Source organism: Chrysoperla carnea, chromosome 3, assembly GCF_905475395.1.
Source record: "Chrysoperla carnea chromosome 3, inChrCarn1.1, whole genome shotgun sequence".
Lineage (NCBI taxonomy): Eukaryota > Metazoa > Arthropoda > Insecta > Neuroptera > Chrysopidae > Chrysoperla > Chrysoperla carnea.
In genome coordinates this window covers 40,638,574-40,655,770 of record NC_058339.1, presented here as the reverse complement: position 1 = coordinate 40,655,770, position 17,197 = coordinate 40,638,574, and the positions used below count along the sequence as shown (strand labels likewise).

At 29.2% G+C, this 17,197-nt stretch overlaps 1 protein-coding gene across 1 annotated transcript in view; it reads left to right on the top strand.

Moving 5' to 3' along the window:
* LOC123295148 (potassium channel subfamily T member 2) overlaps positions 1 to 17,197 on the top strand; it is a 142,272-nt gene that overhangs the window by 99,469 nt on the left and 25,606 nt on the right. Inside the window, exons 9-10 of the mRNA XM_044876381.1 lie at positions 12,186 to 12,369; positions 15,823 to 16,188. Of these exons, the coding sequence (XP_044732316.1) occupies positions 12,186 to 12,369; positions 15,823 to 16,188 (550 nt within the window). The remainder of the gene's footprint in view (positions 1 to 12,185; positions 12,370 to 15,822; positions 16,189 to 17,197) is intronic.

The window sequence follows — 17,197 nt, the reverse complement described above, 5'->3', positions numbered from 1 at the left end:
CATCGTTTTTAAATATTCATACTTACAGTTTAACGTAGCATTCATTGCATGACATACAAAGCGATGCAGATGAGATTCTAAATATTGACATGGGAGTTATTCATACAACATCATGGCATACGACAAACAAAAAATCATTGTTATGTATATATTCTGAACTACATAAGCTGTCTTTTTAACTTTATTCCTCCTTAAAGTTATTTTGCCTAGGTTAGGTTAGGTTAGAGTGGCTTTCCTGGGGTGGGACACACTTAGACCATAGGGTCCGTTGTGATATCGTAAAAGGGTTCGCCCATCCCCGGCCACTACTCTATGAACCATATGGAGCTGTTTAAGAACAGCAGGAGGGCTTTGATGTCGACTGACTTTAGGTCGGAAAGGTAGTCAAAGAGAGTCTGGCTCAAGGAAGTCCATCTCGTCATGACAAGAGCTGGGCAGTGACAGAGAAGATGAAACATTGTCTCTGATACACTGCCAGGCCTAAGAGTTCAGCATGCTTGCCGCCCAGCCAGTGTCCTGTGATAGCCGCAACAACTTTGCGAACAGAGGCCTTTGGAAGTGATATAAGAACTTCGAAACGCCTGCGATTGTACTCAGACCATATCTGTCTTGTAGTGCCACAAGTACGTTCTTCCCTCCATCTAACATTGGCCTTTTCCAAGACATCCTCTTGCAGGAGCAACTTGCAGTTCGCAAATGGAACTCCCGGGTATTTATTGATGCTTGTGGCCGGCAACATTGTGCCATTTCTGGCAAGCTCGTCAATTCCTGGCTTCACAATTTCCTGGAATGTCCCTGTGTCCCGGTACCCATACCAAGATTACATTCATTTGTTCCGCCAGCTCATTGAAGGACGTACGGCAGTCCTGAGCTACCTTTGACGATTTACCTAAATATTGCATCAAAACATCCACAAAATCATTTTAATCACCCACAAAAATTATTTATCTGTGAAAAAATACCCTACTTACTAAAAATACACTTTAATTTTTTAATTTGACAGTCACAAATTATATAAAAATTTATGCGAAATTGAAAATCAATCAAAAATCAAGTCACGTCTTGACGCATAGTTAAGGAATCCAAGAGATGAGAGACGTTAAGAGAAAGAGAGAACATTTTTTCAATTTACAGTACAGAAGTAGAGGAGATGTGGTTTTATTGACCAATTGAGCATATTTACTGTGCATTTAATTAATGATGAGACAAGAATTTTTTCTGAGGTGGGGAAGAATAAAGTGGGACAATGAATTTGAATTTTTAATCTTTTTCTGTGTATTTTCCTTCAAGGTTGGAAAGTGCAAAGGGATGGACTTACATTCCCCTCCCGGTGCGCATGATAGTAGTCAAACTTGAAAAAAAAATATTTTACTGGAACAAAGAGTATCTAGTGTACATAAATCCAGGTATATAGATTTAAAATAATACGATATTTTCTTATTATCATCTTGACATTCTAGTTCGACATCAATAGGATTTGGATATATCTAAGACCGTGGAGATTCGTTTCCAACAGCTTATGTTTAATATAATACAAAATACAGAGTTATTTTTATGTTCCAAGTGAAGGTTTTTTTAAACAAATTTTAAATAAATTTCAAGTTTATCATTTTCAATTTTTTGTTTGATTATATATATACATTGTCTTAAACAATATACGAAATATGGTGGTAGTCAAATGGTAAAGTAAACCGTAGTATTTTCACTTCTTCTCATGAAATAGAATATCTCTTTAAAATAGCTCCGCAATTGAAGTATATTAAGAAATTTACAAAACTTCAAAGTGACTAATTTCACAATGAAAATAAGTCTATATATGTAATTTCTCATTAGTAGAATTACCACCATTTTCATGAAAAAGTATCTACTAGATTTATATGCCAAAAATAAGTAGTTGAAAGAAAATTGAATTTTATTCACCTCATAGATTCAATGAAAAATTATGAATAATCACAATTGTAAACAACTGATCACTCACTGCGTACAGTGTTAGACAAAAATTAAATCTCATTTTACCACTTGTTCATATACTCTTGCCGTGAACAAAATCTTAAATTTTTGGACAATTTTGTAGCGGAGATCTTGTTCATATACAGATTCTCTATCGAAAAGAAAAAAAAAGACAAACTAAGGAATGTTGCAAATTTTGGCACAGAGTTCCTTTTAGAATTCTCTCTTATAATCACGTTATATTACTTTAACTGCCTTTAACCAAATTCACCACTACACTGTTTTTTTTTTATTTAGCTTCCGACAGATTCGACAACCAGAATCACTAGGTTAGGTTAGGTTAGAGTGGCTATCCTGGGGTGGGACACACTTAGACCATAGGGTCCGTTGTGATACCGTAAATGGGTTGGCCCATCCCCGGCTACTACTCCATGAACCATCTGGAGCTGTTTAGCAGCAGGAAGGCTTTGACGTCGATTGACTTTAGGTCGTCAAAGAGAGGCTGGCTCAAGTAAATCCACCTCCTCATGACAAAAGCTGGGCAATGACAGAGAAGATGAAACATTGTCTCTTCCTCGTCACCACTGTGACAGCTCCTGCAGTAGTCGTGATACACTGCCAGGCCTAAGCGTTCAGCATGCTTGCCGCCCAGCCAGTGTCCTGTGATAGCCGCAACAACTTTGCGAACAGAGGCCCTTGGAAACCAGAATGACTAAAACGATCATCTTTTTATAATGTTACTATTTTGTTAGTTTGGAATTGAGCCAAATTGAAACATTTTATAAATTTAATTACATGAAATATATATATACTTTCTTTCAATAAGCAAATTTTATTCTTCATGCTACGAATACAAACCAGATGGCCGTTAAAATAGTAAATGTTTACTTAGTAAACCTCGGTTACTTATAGAATAGCTATGTTTCTATGAACCAAGTTATGGTAGGTATATTGATCATGATAAAGAATTTTGGCTTTGAAATGTCAATACAAAATAGACTATATTCATGAACACAAAATATGACGAATAATCAAATAACTTTTTTAAATCAGAAAAGCCATTTTTGTTATCACTCAGAGTATACGGGGTGACTTTTAAAAACTCGAAATCACGTATCAGCTTATTCTTAGGGTAAATGAAAGTACAACATACAGGTTCGTTTTACATTGACAAGGGTTAATTCTTGTTTTTGACTCTTTCGTTTAAAAAGTTGTTTACTTTATCTCAATTTTCGGTACCCTATTCTTCGGTTTTAAGACTAAAAACTTTAAGAATAGTATAGGTAAAAAATTTTGTGGTCAGATTCTTCTTGTTTTTCGAAAAATTATTTTGGAAATGTACTGGTTAAATATTTTCTTGGAGAAAACTTTGGAACCTGATGAATGTCTAAAATCAGGTAGCAAATATTGAGATCTAGGAAAAACATTTTTCAAACAAAAGCAGTTTATTTGCACCAAAGAAAAAATATCTGATAAAAAAATTACGTCGTTTGAGAAAATAAAATTGACTCCTGTTTGATCATGAAAGCGTTCTTATACACAAAAACTAAACACTACATTTTCATTCTCCCTAAAAATGAACCGTTACGTTTGCTTTAGTTTTTTTCTTTTCCATTATGTTTTCAAATATAATGGAGGAAACTTTAAAAAAATCACCTTGTATAAATATTTAAAACATTAGAGAATAGTGAATGACTGACAACCTCGTTATTACATGTAATATACCCATCAAAGAATTTTTTAAAACACACAGTCGAATAATACAAAATATAGAACTGATTTTTAGACTTACTTCGTATACAGGACGTTTACTTGGGACGTTGAAAAACGAATGATTTTTGCTCATTTATAAGCTTTTAATTCTTTAAAAAACTGTCACGTAAAAAAGTTACTAGACCCGTTAGCTCCTGACGGTACTCACATATAGCAATTTTTAATACTATTATTTTCTCACGCTACATAAACACAAGCTTTTGTAAGTAGCTGAACTAATAAGGAGAAAATAATACGTATAAGATAAAACAAATAGAGAGATTAACAAAAAAATCATTTTATCGTAAAAAAGCTTGGGGTGCTGGATTTCTTCTTTGTACTATTTGTTTTTATATTCATTGATTGTTCTTTGTGTTTTGGAAGTGTAAATTGTCTTTCGATTTTGTTTTATTGTATATTTTGGTTCTGTAAATTTTTGATTTTTTTTGATTTTGATTGTTGTATCCAGACCTATGTACAGATGATTTATATCATCTCTGTAGGATACATGTATTACGGTGTATGTATTTTTTGGGGGAAAAAATTATTGTAAATATTTTATTGCCCGATCGATATTGGTTAAAGTAAAGTCATTTTAAAATATATTAAAAAACACACCACGTTTTTTTACTATAAAACGATTTTTTTCTTAATCACTCTAAAATTTTTTTTTTTAAATTAACGGAAATTATTTTCTACTTTTTAGTTCAGCTAGTAAGATAGGATTCTTTTTTAATTTTTTTAACTATTATTTATTTAAGTTTATTAGTTTTTTAAACTATTTATTTATCAAAACTTGAGTATAAGTATGGTGAGAGCGCAAATAAATGTACATATTTTCAGATGTGGAAGTTATTAATCCTGAAGATTCTGATAAAGATAATCTGACACACTACTCAATTATTGTATTATCATCGGTTAAATGATTATCACCTTTATAAGTTTGAGAACTTTCAATTCAATCCGTCGATTTAAAGTGGGTGAAAATCACTTTCCAAGATTCCGTTACATATACTTTCTTAATTTCTCGTCGACGTTTTCACACTAAAACCAGAAAAGATATTCATTCAGTAAACATACTGTATATACGTAAACAAATGCGACAAATTTATTTTCCATGGAATATGGAATATAAAACGTGTTCGAATGATAAACATTACTCCACACCACAATATAATTTCTTTTCACTTTATCTTTATATCCATTTTCTTCTATTCTTTTACATTGTTTTTCATTATACTTCATATAATTTAATATGTTTTATTAAATATATGGTTTCAACTTTTTTGTTTATATAGCTTTTTTAAATTCTTTTAAATTTTGAATAAAAAAGTAAAATCTAAGCTAAATCTACGTATTTTAGATTAACTTGTAAAATACGAAACCAGCTTATAGAACATATTGACACTACTTTGGAAGTCAGGTCTTCCAGTGGTTCGAACATTTTTCTATCGCCCTCGCAAGCATTAAATTGACGGCTATTAACTTTTTTGTTAATTCAATTGAAAGATAATAAAAATGAAAAATAATTAAGAGTAAATGTTAATGCAAAAACCGTTTTATTCGACACTGGATGAAACAGTAAAAACCAGTATCCGTTAAATTGAAGCCGGCTTGAGCGGCTCGTTTCTTTAGACAGCAACTGTAAGAAGACAAAGCTTAATTACTAAAATGCAAGCAACGTAGAGAAGAATTATCTATGTATTTTTTTCAAGAATAATGTTTCGAAGCCCAAAATTATTCTTTTACTATTTATTTATTTACAAATTGACTATTATGTTTTGTCGTCTAAATCAAATATCACCTAAAACATTATTTATTCCATATTTTATTTTTAAATGTAACGCAAATTATTGAATAAGTAAAGTTTGAAAAACTTGGATCAGGCAACGAATTACTCGGATCAAAATGTCATCTCTCTTCCATTTCAAGTTTGTAAAAAAACAAGTTGAAGCTATTACATACAGGTATTCAGAAAGGATGCCTGTAAGACCAATTTGTTAGGTTTTCAATGTTTCCATTGTAATGATTAAACTGTCAGGTACAATTGTAAGAGGTGATTTTAGGCATATCTGGGTGTATTTCATTATACATTATGATATTGTACCATTGATCATACGTTTGTTATTGGCAGTTATTCAATATTTAAATTCTTGAAAAATACATATTCTTGAAAAATAATAGTGTTATAAAGAGAGATTATTTCCATTATTATTTTAAAAAAGATTTTTAAAACCACATAAATGAAAATTTTCCTATTGTACTACATTATCCCCTATAGTATTTTATCAATTGAAAAATTACTTTGACACAGCAAACAGGTTAATATCCTTTGTATACTTTAAGTGTAAATCTGTAGACATAAAATATTTATAAAGACATCTTATGTAAACAAAACTCAATTTATATGAAAGTACATCTTAATATAATTAGATACAAAAAAATAGTCTGAATTTTTTATTTATTTATCTATTATTTGTATATATTTATATAAAATCGTGTTTTTAATAAACAAGTATAGTGGTTGTAATAACGTATGTCACCCGCAACAACAAAGAAGTTAACAATTTAATTATAAACTCATTATCTTGACATTACAATCTCTTTAAAAATTTACCAAAAGAGATTAAACAAATGTCTCTTTTTTTTAATTTTTATTTTTTGTATGTGTACTCTTTTTTTTTAAACGATAAATATCAGAATCTTTCGATTGTTAATAGAATTTATGATACAATAGCGTACACTATTTAGCCAAATGACTTGTCGAGTAAATTAAAAGAGAATTGAAAAAATTTATAAATACACCAGGAATCGGAGTCTCTTGGATTCATGTCAACCGTCATACCAACAAAAACCAAAGAATATAACACACAAAATTCGATTAAATTACGATTGCAAAGCTCTTAAAATTAATTCTATGGAATTAAACAGAAATGTTATTAATAATGATGTATTGTATAACATAATAATTAATAATTACGGTTAACAATAAATCGTCTACACCAATCAACGCATTATTTCAATAATTAATATATAATGCATAACGTAGAGGGTAGCATTTTAATCGATAAATGGAAACATCGTACCCATATAACTCACTTAATTAGACTATTAGTCCGGAATATCATAAGTCATGGATTCAATCTATCGCTCAAGTATCCTTTTTTTCTTAATTTGCTACCAACAGACCTTAGTTTACACAAAAAATTAAAAAAATATTTTTTTCTCTCGTATTTTGGATATTATTCAATACAGGTATAACTATTTTGTATTTTTATGCGTATGTGTCTAAAATCGAAAACTTTTCTCTTTTTTTTTCATATTACACCCTATGTTTATTATATATACAACTTCCGTTTTACCGCATGACTGAAATTCTGAACAAATTCATGTAATATACATCTACCTGTCCACATGTTCTATTCTATTAATAAAGCACAAATACATATACGAAATTACTCATTGAAAATTCAACTAAAATTTAAAAAATTAATAAAGCCTGAGCCGCACGATATAAAACGTTCGAGAAATTGGAATCAACATTTTTAGCATAAAATATTATAAATTTTATAAATTTCTTTCTTACGTTTTAGTGTAGCAAAAGATTTTTGGTACTTTTACTACAAGACAAAAACTTTGTTTAATCAATTCACTTTTATAACTCTTCCACAAAACTTACGTTACTTTTTTGTGAAAATGCTGAAATTCAATGGAAAGTTTCTTTTTCCTGTATTTACACATTTTTTTTTCATCATTGCTTTCGTTTTTGATATGTTATTGAGCACAGAAAAGAGGAAATTCAAGAGTTACAACAAATTTATTTTTTACTTTTAAGTGTAGTAATAGATTGCTAGTGCTTTTACTACAAGACATAAACCTTGTTAAATCAATTTAGAAATAACTCTTTCACAAAAATTACGTTACTTTTTTTTGAGAATGCTGAAATTCAATAGAGTTTCTTTATCTTGTATTTACACTTTTTTTTTCATCATTGCTTTCGTTTTTGATATGTTGTTAAGCACAGAAAAGAGGATATTCAAGATAATTACATTTATTATATATGTCATTCATTAAACAGTTTCCTGCCGTGAAATGTTTACCAAACAGATGTCACTCACATCCGTTTATCGATTTTTCATTACAAAAATTTTTAAATTATAAATATACTTCCAATTTTGGGAGTGGGAACTATTTCGGCACTTGTGATATGTCAAATCTTTTACATATTTTGTACATTGCGAATGCAATTGCGAATGTTTATCTCTAATATTCACGAATATGTACTCTACTTTCAAGTGAAACGCTTGTAAATTGTTATGTATTAAATTAATACATATTTAAGATATCCTGTTCTCTAAACAAGACTAGTTTCGTTACCACCTTTAATATATATTTAACGAATGAAAGTTATTTTTTATGAAATATAAAATGTTAACAAATATCCCTGCAATTGCATACTAACGAATTTTGATTTACTTGAAAGTAAAAACCATAACGAATAATATCTAAACTCGCATATCTAAATAAAGATAATTTTACTGGAAATACATACGATGCTATATGATTGTCCACAAAATATCAGTCAAAAAATAAAGTTTACAAGCTGTCCAAGTTTTGATATTTTTCTCAAAGTTGTCTTGGCCATAGTTTTTAGGCAACCCACTACAGGGATATTTGTAAATATTTGACATTTCATAAAAAATAACTTTCATTTGGTAAACAGATGGGTGAAGGTCGACCTTAATTCTTGTACTACAATATTTATTATCTCTCGAAGACTCTGTGAAATGAAAACCTTAAAAGGTATTTCTATCTCAGACAGCATTTTCTCTATCTACCTCTTAAATAAACAACATGTATTTTTAATCAATAGTGCATACAAACAATTTATTAATAAATTATGCATTGCCATTCATTAAAACAACAATGTACCTACTCGACCCCGTCTTCATATATTTTCATTGTTTAGTAACAATTTTTAACAAAACTGAGAAATGTAAATCTATTAGTTGAGGTAGTTTTACATTAAAGTGTTTTAATATTATAATTTATTAAAAACCGCTAAAACGTTATAAGATAAACGAGTACAAAATGCTCAAAACATATAATAAAGGAAAAACACAATGATGTTGAGCATAATATTCTTAATAAGTTTGATAGAATATCTTTAATTATAGTTTTTATCAAAATTTTCATAATGAAAACGAATTAAAAAAATACAATTTACTATAATTTACCCTAGAAATTTTTTCTAAGTTGGTTTCTTTAATTGGTATGTATATATTCGACGAAAAAACAGAGACGAGTTTTTCTCTTGATCTGTAGTCCTTCCAATATTGTGGACATTATGTAAAGGGGGTGTAGGGGGAACCTTTTTCGGCAATGTTGGATAAAATCAATGATGCAATTGTTCGGTCGTTGGTTGTTCTAGTTGTTTCGGGTACGGTGCCCTGAGCTCGAAAAAAAAAACAAAATAAAAACCAGTTCATCAATTTAGGAGCAACGAAACACACGTTAAACTTATAACACCCTTCATTTTGTATATAAAAAGAAAAAAACTGTTATATTTGGTTATTATTAAAATTTCAAGTAGACTTAATTAATCGATACATTTTTCAATATGACAAAGAATAATTGATGGAGCTCTATCTTGTAAATGATACATTAATATAAACAAGTGAAAACAAACAATTGACTGAGTTAATTATTGAAATACCATGTATAGACAGTTTTGATGACGCAATCGTTTGTTTTTTGACGTCACGTAAATAAAGAATAATTCCCCCTCTTAAATAGCCACACACACACATAACTGATATTACCATGTTAATACATACTACAAAATTTTCACCTAATTAACTCCCTCGTTGGTAAACAGATGATGTTTGCAAGAAAATGTTTCAAACAAAAGTTGTTTATTTTTTATACTTAAACATTTGTTCTGTCTCTATTGACGCTCATTTACGAACTCGACCTCACTTTTTACGTCTTAAGCACACTATAAAAATTTCAGCTTGATATCTCTTTTCGTTTTTAAGTAATCGTGATGACAGACGACAGACAGACATACGGTAATGGACTAATTAGGTGATTCTATGAACACCTAAACCAAAATTATTTTCGTAGCATCAATATTTTTAAGCGTTACAAACTTGGGACTAAACTTAATATACTATTTATATTTCATATATACATGGTATAAAAACGGTTAAGGGTATATCGAATCGAGGAACTTTCTCTTAAAATTGTATACTCCGAATGTCCCTGCTTCTCTAATGCAGTTATTATAGAATACCCCATATGATATAGTTTAACAAATATTTCTAGCTCGATTGGGAAATGCATCGTACATAAATAAATCTTTTAGTTGCGGTAGTTTCACATTAAAGTGTTTATAATTTACCAAAGAACTCAAACATTCTAGTTTATAACTTATACAATATACAACTTTTAAATCAAATGTACAAACTATTAAAGCTAAAGTGATGAAATCTTAATTGAAAGTAATTATCAAAATAGTAAGTTTCAAACTAAAGTGGCTCTAATGCATTTATGTATGAATTTTAAATGCAATTCTGTAAGTTGTTCAAAATTTAGTTGACATACAGAAGTAAACAAACTATAGTTAAATTACATTACTGAAAATTTAATGCAAAGAATGATATAACAAAAATTTGGAAACTGAAATAACAAAAATTGAAATTTAAATAGATACGTTTAATAATTTAAGAATAATTGAGATATAAAATTTCATTTTGTTCCATTAAAATTTAAAACAAATTTTCATATATAGAGTGTTCCATTTGATTTGAGACTGAGAATTGAAAGAAAAATTGTAGATCATATAATGTTGTTTGTGGATTATAAAATGAGTCAGCACTTTGATGCTAACCTGGTCTAACGACCTATTATAAAGTCAATCCCTACTCATTACTAGTAATAGATAGGGACACAATTTAAATTGGACAGTTGTTTGTCTGAACAAGCCCTACAATTTTGGTTCGAAACATTCATTTGAAAAACGGATTTATTCGACAGAAATTAAATTTTCACTTTTTTTTATGTATTATTGATCTAAAGTATTCGAATACGTTTATAAATTTTAACTTAAAATAAGAAAGTTTATCCTAAATGACCTTTAAGATGACCTCTAATTCAAAAAAGCTAGAACTATAAATTACTTTGTAGAATATAAATAATTATGATTTTAGTTTCTACCGAATGTATCGATTTTTCGAAAAAAAAAAAAAGCTTCAGAAAAAAATCGTAGATCAGATAAAGAATTCACTAATTTATACTATGATTCTATCTTTTACCAGTTATGAGCAAAAATTGACTCTTTAAACACCACGTAAGTCCAGGTCAACCTCATAGTGTTGAATGAGTACAATATTTTATGCCCTGCAAAAACTCTTTTTGGACAAAAATGGACGTTTGAATTGTCACAGCAGATCACATAAATAGAAAAGAAGTGGTTGAAATTAAATTATTTTCACAGTAGTAAATTTTATGCGTAATAAAATACCAATTGTAATAAAATCACGTATGAAAATTCATTTTGTACAATTAATGCAAAGGCAATTTATATATATGATGAGGCAGAGAAGACTGCGATTTTGAAAAGAGTGTAAAACAAAAACCCATCAATATTTCCATTTTTTTTTCCACATTAAAATACATAGAAAAGCATTTAAGAAAACTATATAAATAGTATTTTCACGTGAACTTTAAAACTGTATTTTCAACTTAATGAAGTTAACTGCATTTTTAACAAGTTAAATTATTAAATTACATGAAAAAATATTCAAGAACAAGTAAATGTAAATGAGTTAAAACAAGTGAAAACAAACAATTGAGTTAATTGATGAAATACCTTGTGAAATAGAAAGTGCTTGCATTATTTTTAATAAATTAGAAAAGTTTAAAAAATCAACTAAATTATGGCGACCGGAAGGCAGTTATTTTGTCTTTTCGAAAATTCTTAAATTGATTTTGAAGTGATTTTATGAACACCTTACTAAAATTTTAAGCGATACAAACTTGAGACTAAAATTATTATACCTAGATATATGTATATTTCATCTATACAGGGTATAAAATTCTAGCAAGATGACACCCATTCAGATGTACAAATTCTCCTTTCAGTGCTTCAACTGTTGGTGGCCGGTTATCATGTCACAGCTTCTCTCTCTCCTGACTCTTGTTTTTAGGGACAACAAAGTCGCAAGTTAGTTGTTAGAACTGAATAATTTATAACTTAATTAATTAACTTTATTTAGTTAAATGCAGTTTACAATGTATTCAAAAATTAGTATGCGATTAATTATTTTGCCTTTTTTAAATTTTATGTAAAAACTTGATGAAAAATTATACTTTTTTGATTCATAGAGCTTTCAAAGTCACCCACCTCTCTCTACTCCCAGTAGTTGCAAAATTAATTTATATATTACTAATTTCTGTATTATGTATATTTTATATTATAGTGTTTGTGGGATACAACACTTTCAACGAGCCGGACATCGTCATCTTAATTTATTTCAGTCAACATACTATGTTGTGGTCACGTTCTCAACAGTGGGTTATGGTGATTTTGTTCCAGACATATGGCCGTCACAACTTTATATGGTTATTATGATATGTGTGGCTTTAATTGTACTACCAACACAGGTTTGTTTGTTTGTTTTGTAATTAAAGATTGTATATCAGACCTGGAAACAATGACACAATATTTCAAACCACTTGTTTTTAGTATGATGGTTACAGGTCGAATTTTGTAATTAGTGAAAGGAGAATGATGGGCACAGCACTTTTCAGTAGGACGATATTGAAGGGCGATTAAAAGAATTTGTTAAAGACGTTATTTTATTCACTACAGACTACATTTTTTGAAACTAATTTCATAATTTCATATTGCCACCGCGAAGTTTACCGTGGCTATTAAAAGCTGTCGGAAAAATGCAGCATGATCATTTCCGTGGAAAATAGAGGGGTAAAAATTAGCTTTTGATAAATAAAATTAATTATAAAATATTCTGTTAATCGCCTGTCGATTACTCCCTAACGACCAACAATGTGGTTAATCAATAGTTACGTAATTTTACCATACGGATTGCTATACTGTAACAAATACTTTGAAATTTTGTTCCGGCATCTCCGAGTCTATATATTTTTATTGGAATTCTATATGAAAAGATATGTTGTTTTTAAATACTGCTTTAATGGATTAGTAGATTGTTACAAAAGTAATCAAGCTTGAAATTTTTGTAAGCATACAGTTTTACTTTTCATCCATTAGACAATTCAATGAAAGGATAAAAACGAGACACCTTGTATATACATCAAAATTGAACGTGTCGTCTTGTTTAATTCTTTTTTACGATAATAGCACAGTACAAAAGAACTACAAATCTAACAAATTCTTTAAATAAAAAGCTAAATTAAAACAAATAGAAGACTATTCAGACATGAATGTACAGACATCAATCACTATTTTAATAAATGAAGTGTAATTTGTCTTCTTGACGCTAGTTGTCACCTTTTATTTCTGTACAAAAAAAATATACAATTTTCCCACAGTTATATTTTGATAATAAATAATTTTTTATTGCACAGTTTTCTATTTCGCTTTTTCTCTTTTTTTTATATTTCATTACTAAATCATATTACCTACATATATATGAAATACATTCAAACATATATATATATAAAAAGAAAATGAGATAAAATGTTTTTCTTTTGGAAATTTAATATATACTCGCTTTTCATTGAGTAGGTATATAGATTTTTTTCAATATATAAAATCAATTTACTGAATTTACTGAAAATTTAATTTCCATATAGGTTCAATTTCAGATTTTCGTCTTTGGGTTGTTCTACAAACTAAGAAAGAAAATAGTATTTTTATAATTGTTTTGGATCAATGTAATAAGTTCCCGAAAGTGTTACCTTTACGCTCAATTGCATATAACCAGGGATCGGAACAAGGCATTGACGAAATTATTTTTCTTTCAATGTGCAACAAAAAATATTTACTTGAAATTTATTTTTAATTTACTATAATAAAATTACAGAATTAGAGCCAGTCCTGGATTTAATCTTAGGCCCGTGAGGCCCGGGCCTAGGGCGGCACAATTTTAGGGGCGGCAAAATTTTCGAAACGTCATAATTTTAAAATCAAACCATTTCAAGGGCAATCAATAAAATTTATTGAATAATCTAATGATTGAAGTTACTTTTTAATGTGCCTCAATGTTAATTTTTTAATAGATCAATTGGCTTTTATCAATATTAGTAGGAAATATTCTAAGTAACCTGACCTATTTCGATAAATTTTGTGTTTGAGCATGTGTCCCAAACATCTTAACTTTTACTTATGCTAATCAGTGAGCCTATGTATCCACTAGTCAATGAAAACATTAACTATTATAAATTTAACTAAATAAATTTATACTTTAACTAAAACAGCAAGAGGAAGCATACATTAACTGAACAGTGTATACACTGACTGAAATGTATACTTTAACTGTAACATATACGAAAAGATAATTTGTAACACATTTGTCATGATATTTTAACTGAAACACCAAAAATCCCGTATTTTATAGAACCACCCATTATTTATTTTAAATATTACCTACTCATGTCAAGTTGACATTTCTGGATTTAAATGTTACGCAACCTGATATGACTTTCACATTTATTTATATCATTTAATATCATAATAAAACAGATTTTATTTAAACAATTACAATCAAATCATTGGTAGATTTAAGTACTAGAAATCAAGAGTCAAAGTCCACAGATCCGCACAAACATAGACCTCTTAAAACAGTACATTAATTTACGAAAAAATTAATTTAAAAAAATTAGTTATTGAAAATGTATGTATTTATAAATTATAATTCGAATTGCGGAAAACTATCAAGATTAAAAATTTTTTGTAAAAAATATTGGTTAAGGGACTAGCTTTGCACTAAAAAGTAGAAAATAATTTTTTCTTTAAGTCACTCATACACGGCTATTCGTAAAAGCTTGAGGCTCCACTCCACAAACCTACTTATTTTTCGATTCATTGTTGATATTGATCCCCTCCAGCTTTTACAAATAGTCGTGTATGAGTGACTAATAAAAAAAATAATTTTCTACTTTTGAGTGCAAGTGCTTGTCTCTTAAAAATTATTTTTTATTAAAATTTTTAATTTAAAACTAAAAAAAGCTTGTAAAATATATAAATATATACCAAACATGGTGGAACCGATGGAAAAATCAAGACACTTACCATGCATTGTCATCCAAACTTAGCGTGCATGCAAAATTTCAGCTCAATTTGTTTACAATAACTGCTTGAAAATTGAGCTGCAAAATTCCACCCGGACAAACAAAACATATCAAATATGGTGGAAGCGATGGGAAAATAAGGATGCCACTTACTTTGCCATGCATTGTCATCCAAACTAAGCGTACATACAAAATTTCTGCTCACTTAGATGACGAAAGCTGCTACAAAAATGAGTTGCATGATTCCATCCGGAGAAGAACCTCAAACATACATTCATTTATACATACATACATACATTGCAAGTTAAATAAAAGCTTGTTAAAAGGAATGTTTGTTTGATGAAAATTTTGTATAATTCGTTACTTGCGCAACGGATATCGAATCCATAGTCGAAATTAAATGACTTCTAATCTATAAAAAAATTATTCCTATTAGTTGGATAAATTTACCGGATTTTGATAATGAATTCGATTCCGGTTCCGCAACGATCCATGCGACTTTCTGCACAAACCATTTGAAATAACATTTTTTACGACAAAATTATTTTTTTGCATTTAAAAAATTATTTTCTACCTTTTAGTTCACCTAGTTACAAAAACGTGTTTTTTAGTTTATTTAAACTATTATTAATTTTTTTCTTTGTTTAAAATCTTTGACGTGTGTGCCATAACTTCGCCCCTGTAGGCAGGTACTTTGCCTTACGGATATTCCAGCTCTGATCTGGTTAATGTTACATCGGATCTAAAAATTACAAATGTGTATACTTATCTTAGACATCTTGTATACTTGTCTTACACCTATCAAAAAACCACTAACAATTTGTATTAATTTATGTATTTCAGTTTGAACAATTAGCGTTTACATGGATGGAACGTCAAAAATTAGGTGGCTCATATTCATCACATCGTGCTCAATCAGAAAAACATGTGGTTGTATGCAGTACAACATTACACGCTGATACAATTATGGATTTTTTAAATGAATTTTATGCACATCCGTTATTACAAGACTATTATGTTGTACTGTTATCACCAATGGAATTAGATACAACAATGCGAATGATCTTACAAGTACCAATATGGGCACAACGTGTTATTTATATACAAGGTTCATGTTTAAAGGATGGTGATTTAGCACGTGCAAGAATGAATGAAGCTGAAGCGTGTTTTGTATTAGCTGCAAGAAATTATGCGGATAAAACTGCTGCAGTAAGTTTTTATACCATATATATATGAAATATATCATAATATTTTAAGTATAGTCCCAAGTTTGTGACGCTTAAAAATATTGATTCTATGAACAAAGTTTTGGTATTGGTGTTTATAAAATCACCTAATTAGTCCATTTCCGGTTGTCTGTTTGCCCGTCTGTCCGTCTGTCCACCTGTGTACGAGATGTGTGAACTCAAAAACGAAAATGATGTCATGTCGAAAAAGTGAGGTCAAGTTCGTAAATGAGCAAGATTGATCCATCGTGTAAACCGTTAGAGATAAAGCAAAAGTTTAAATGTAAAAAATGTTCCTTATAAAATAAACAACTTTTGTTTGAAACATTTTTTTTAAACATCACTGTTTACCCACGAGGGCAAAAATTAGGTGCAAATTTTATAGTATGTATTATATGGAAATATCAGTTATAAATATGTGGCTATCTAAGAGTGGATATCTTTCTTTACTTACATGACATCAAAAATAAACGATTGCGTCATCAACACTGCCTATTAATGGTATTTCATCAATTAACTCAGTCAATTGTTAGTTTTCGCTTGTTTTAAAAATATATTTGATACTCTATATTTCTAAGCCTATAGAGTAAACAATCAAATCACAGTGTACAAATTACGTCATAAAAATTTCGCTTAACTCTTCATCTTAGACCAATATTTTGGGTTATTAATATGTTAAAAAACCAATTTGGAATATTAATTTATTATATAACAAAAAATTTGGACCAAAATTCGACTTAAAAATAACTAAAATTAACGGATTGGCCTAGAACTATATTCTATCCTTAGAGAGACCAACTATAAATTCATATTTCTTTCTAAGAAAAATAAACTCCGTTATTTAAGCACGTTATAATTAAATAAACTAGCTGCAGTAGAAATTCAAACAAGTGTATATGATATTTCCCTCCAACATGTATGCATTTAGAATTAAAATTTTATACAATTTGTCATGTAGAACAATATTTATAATAATATTTATTTATACTGCA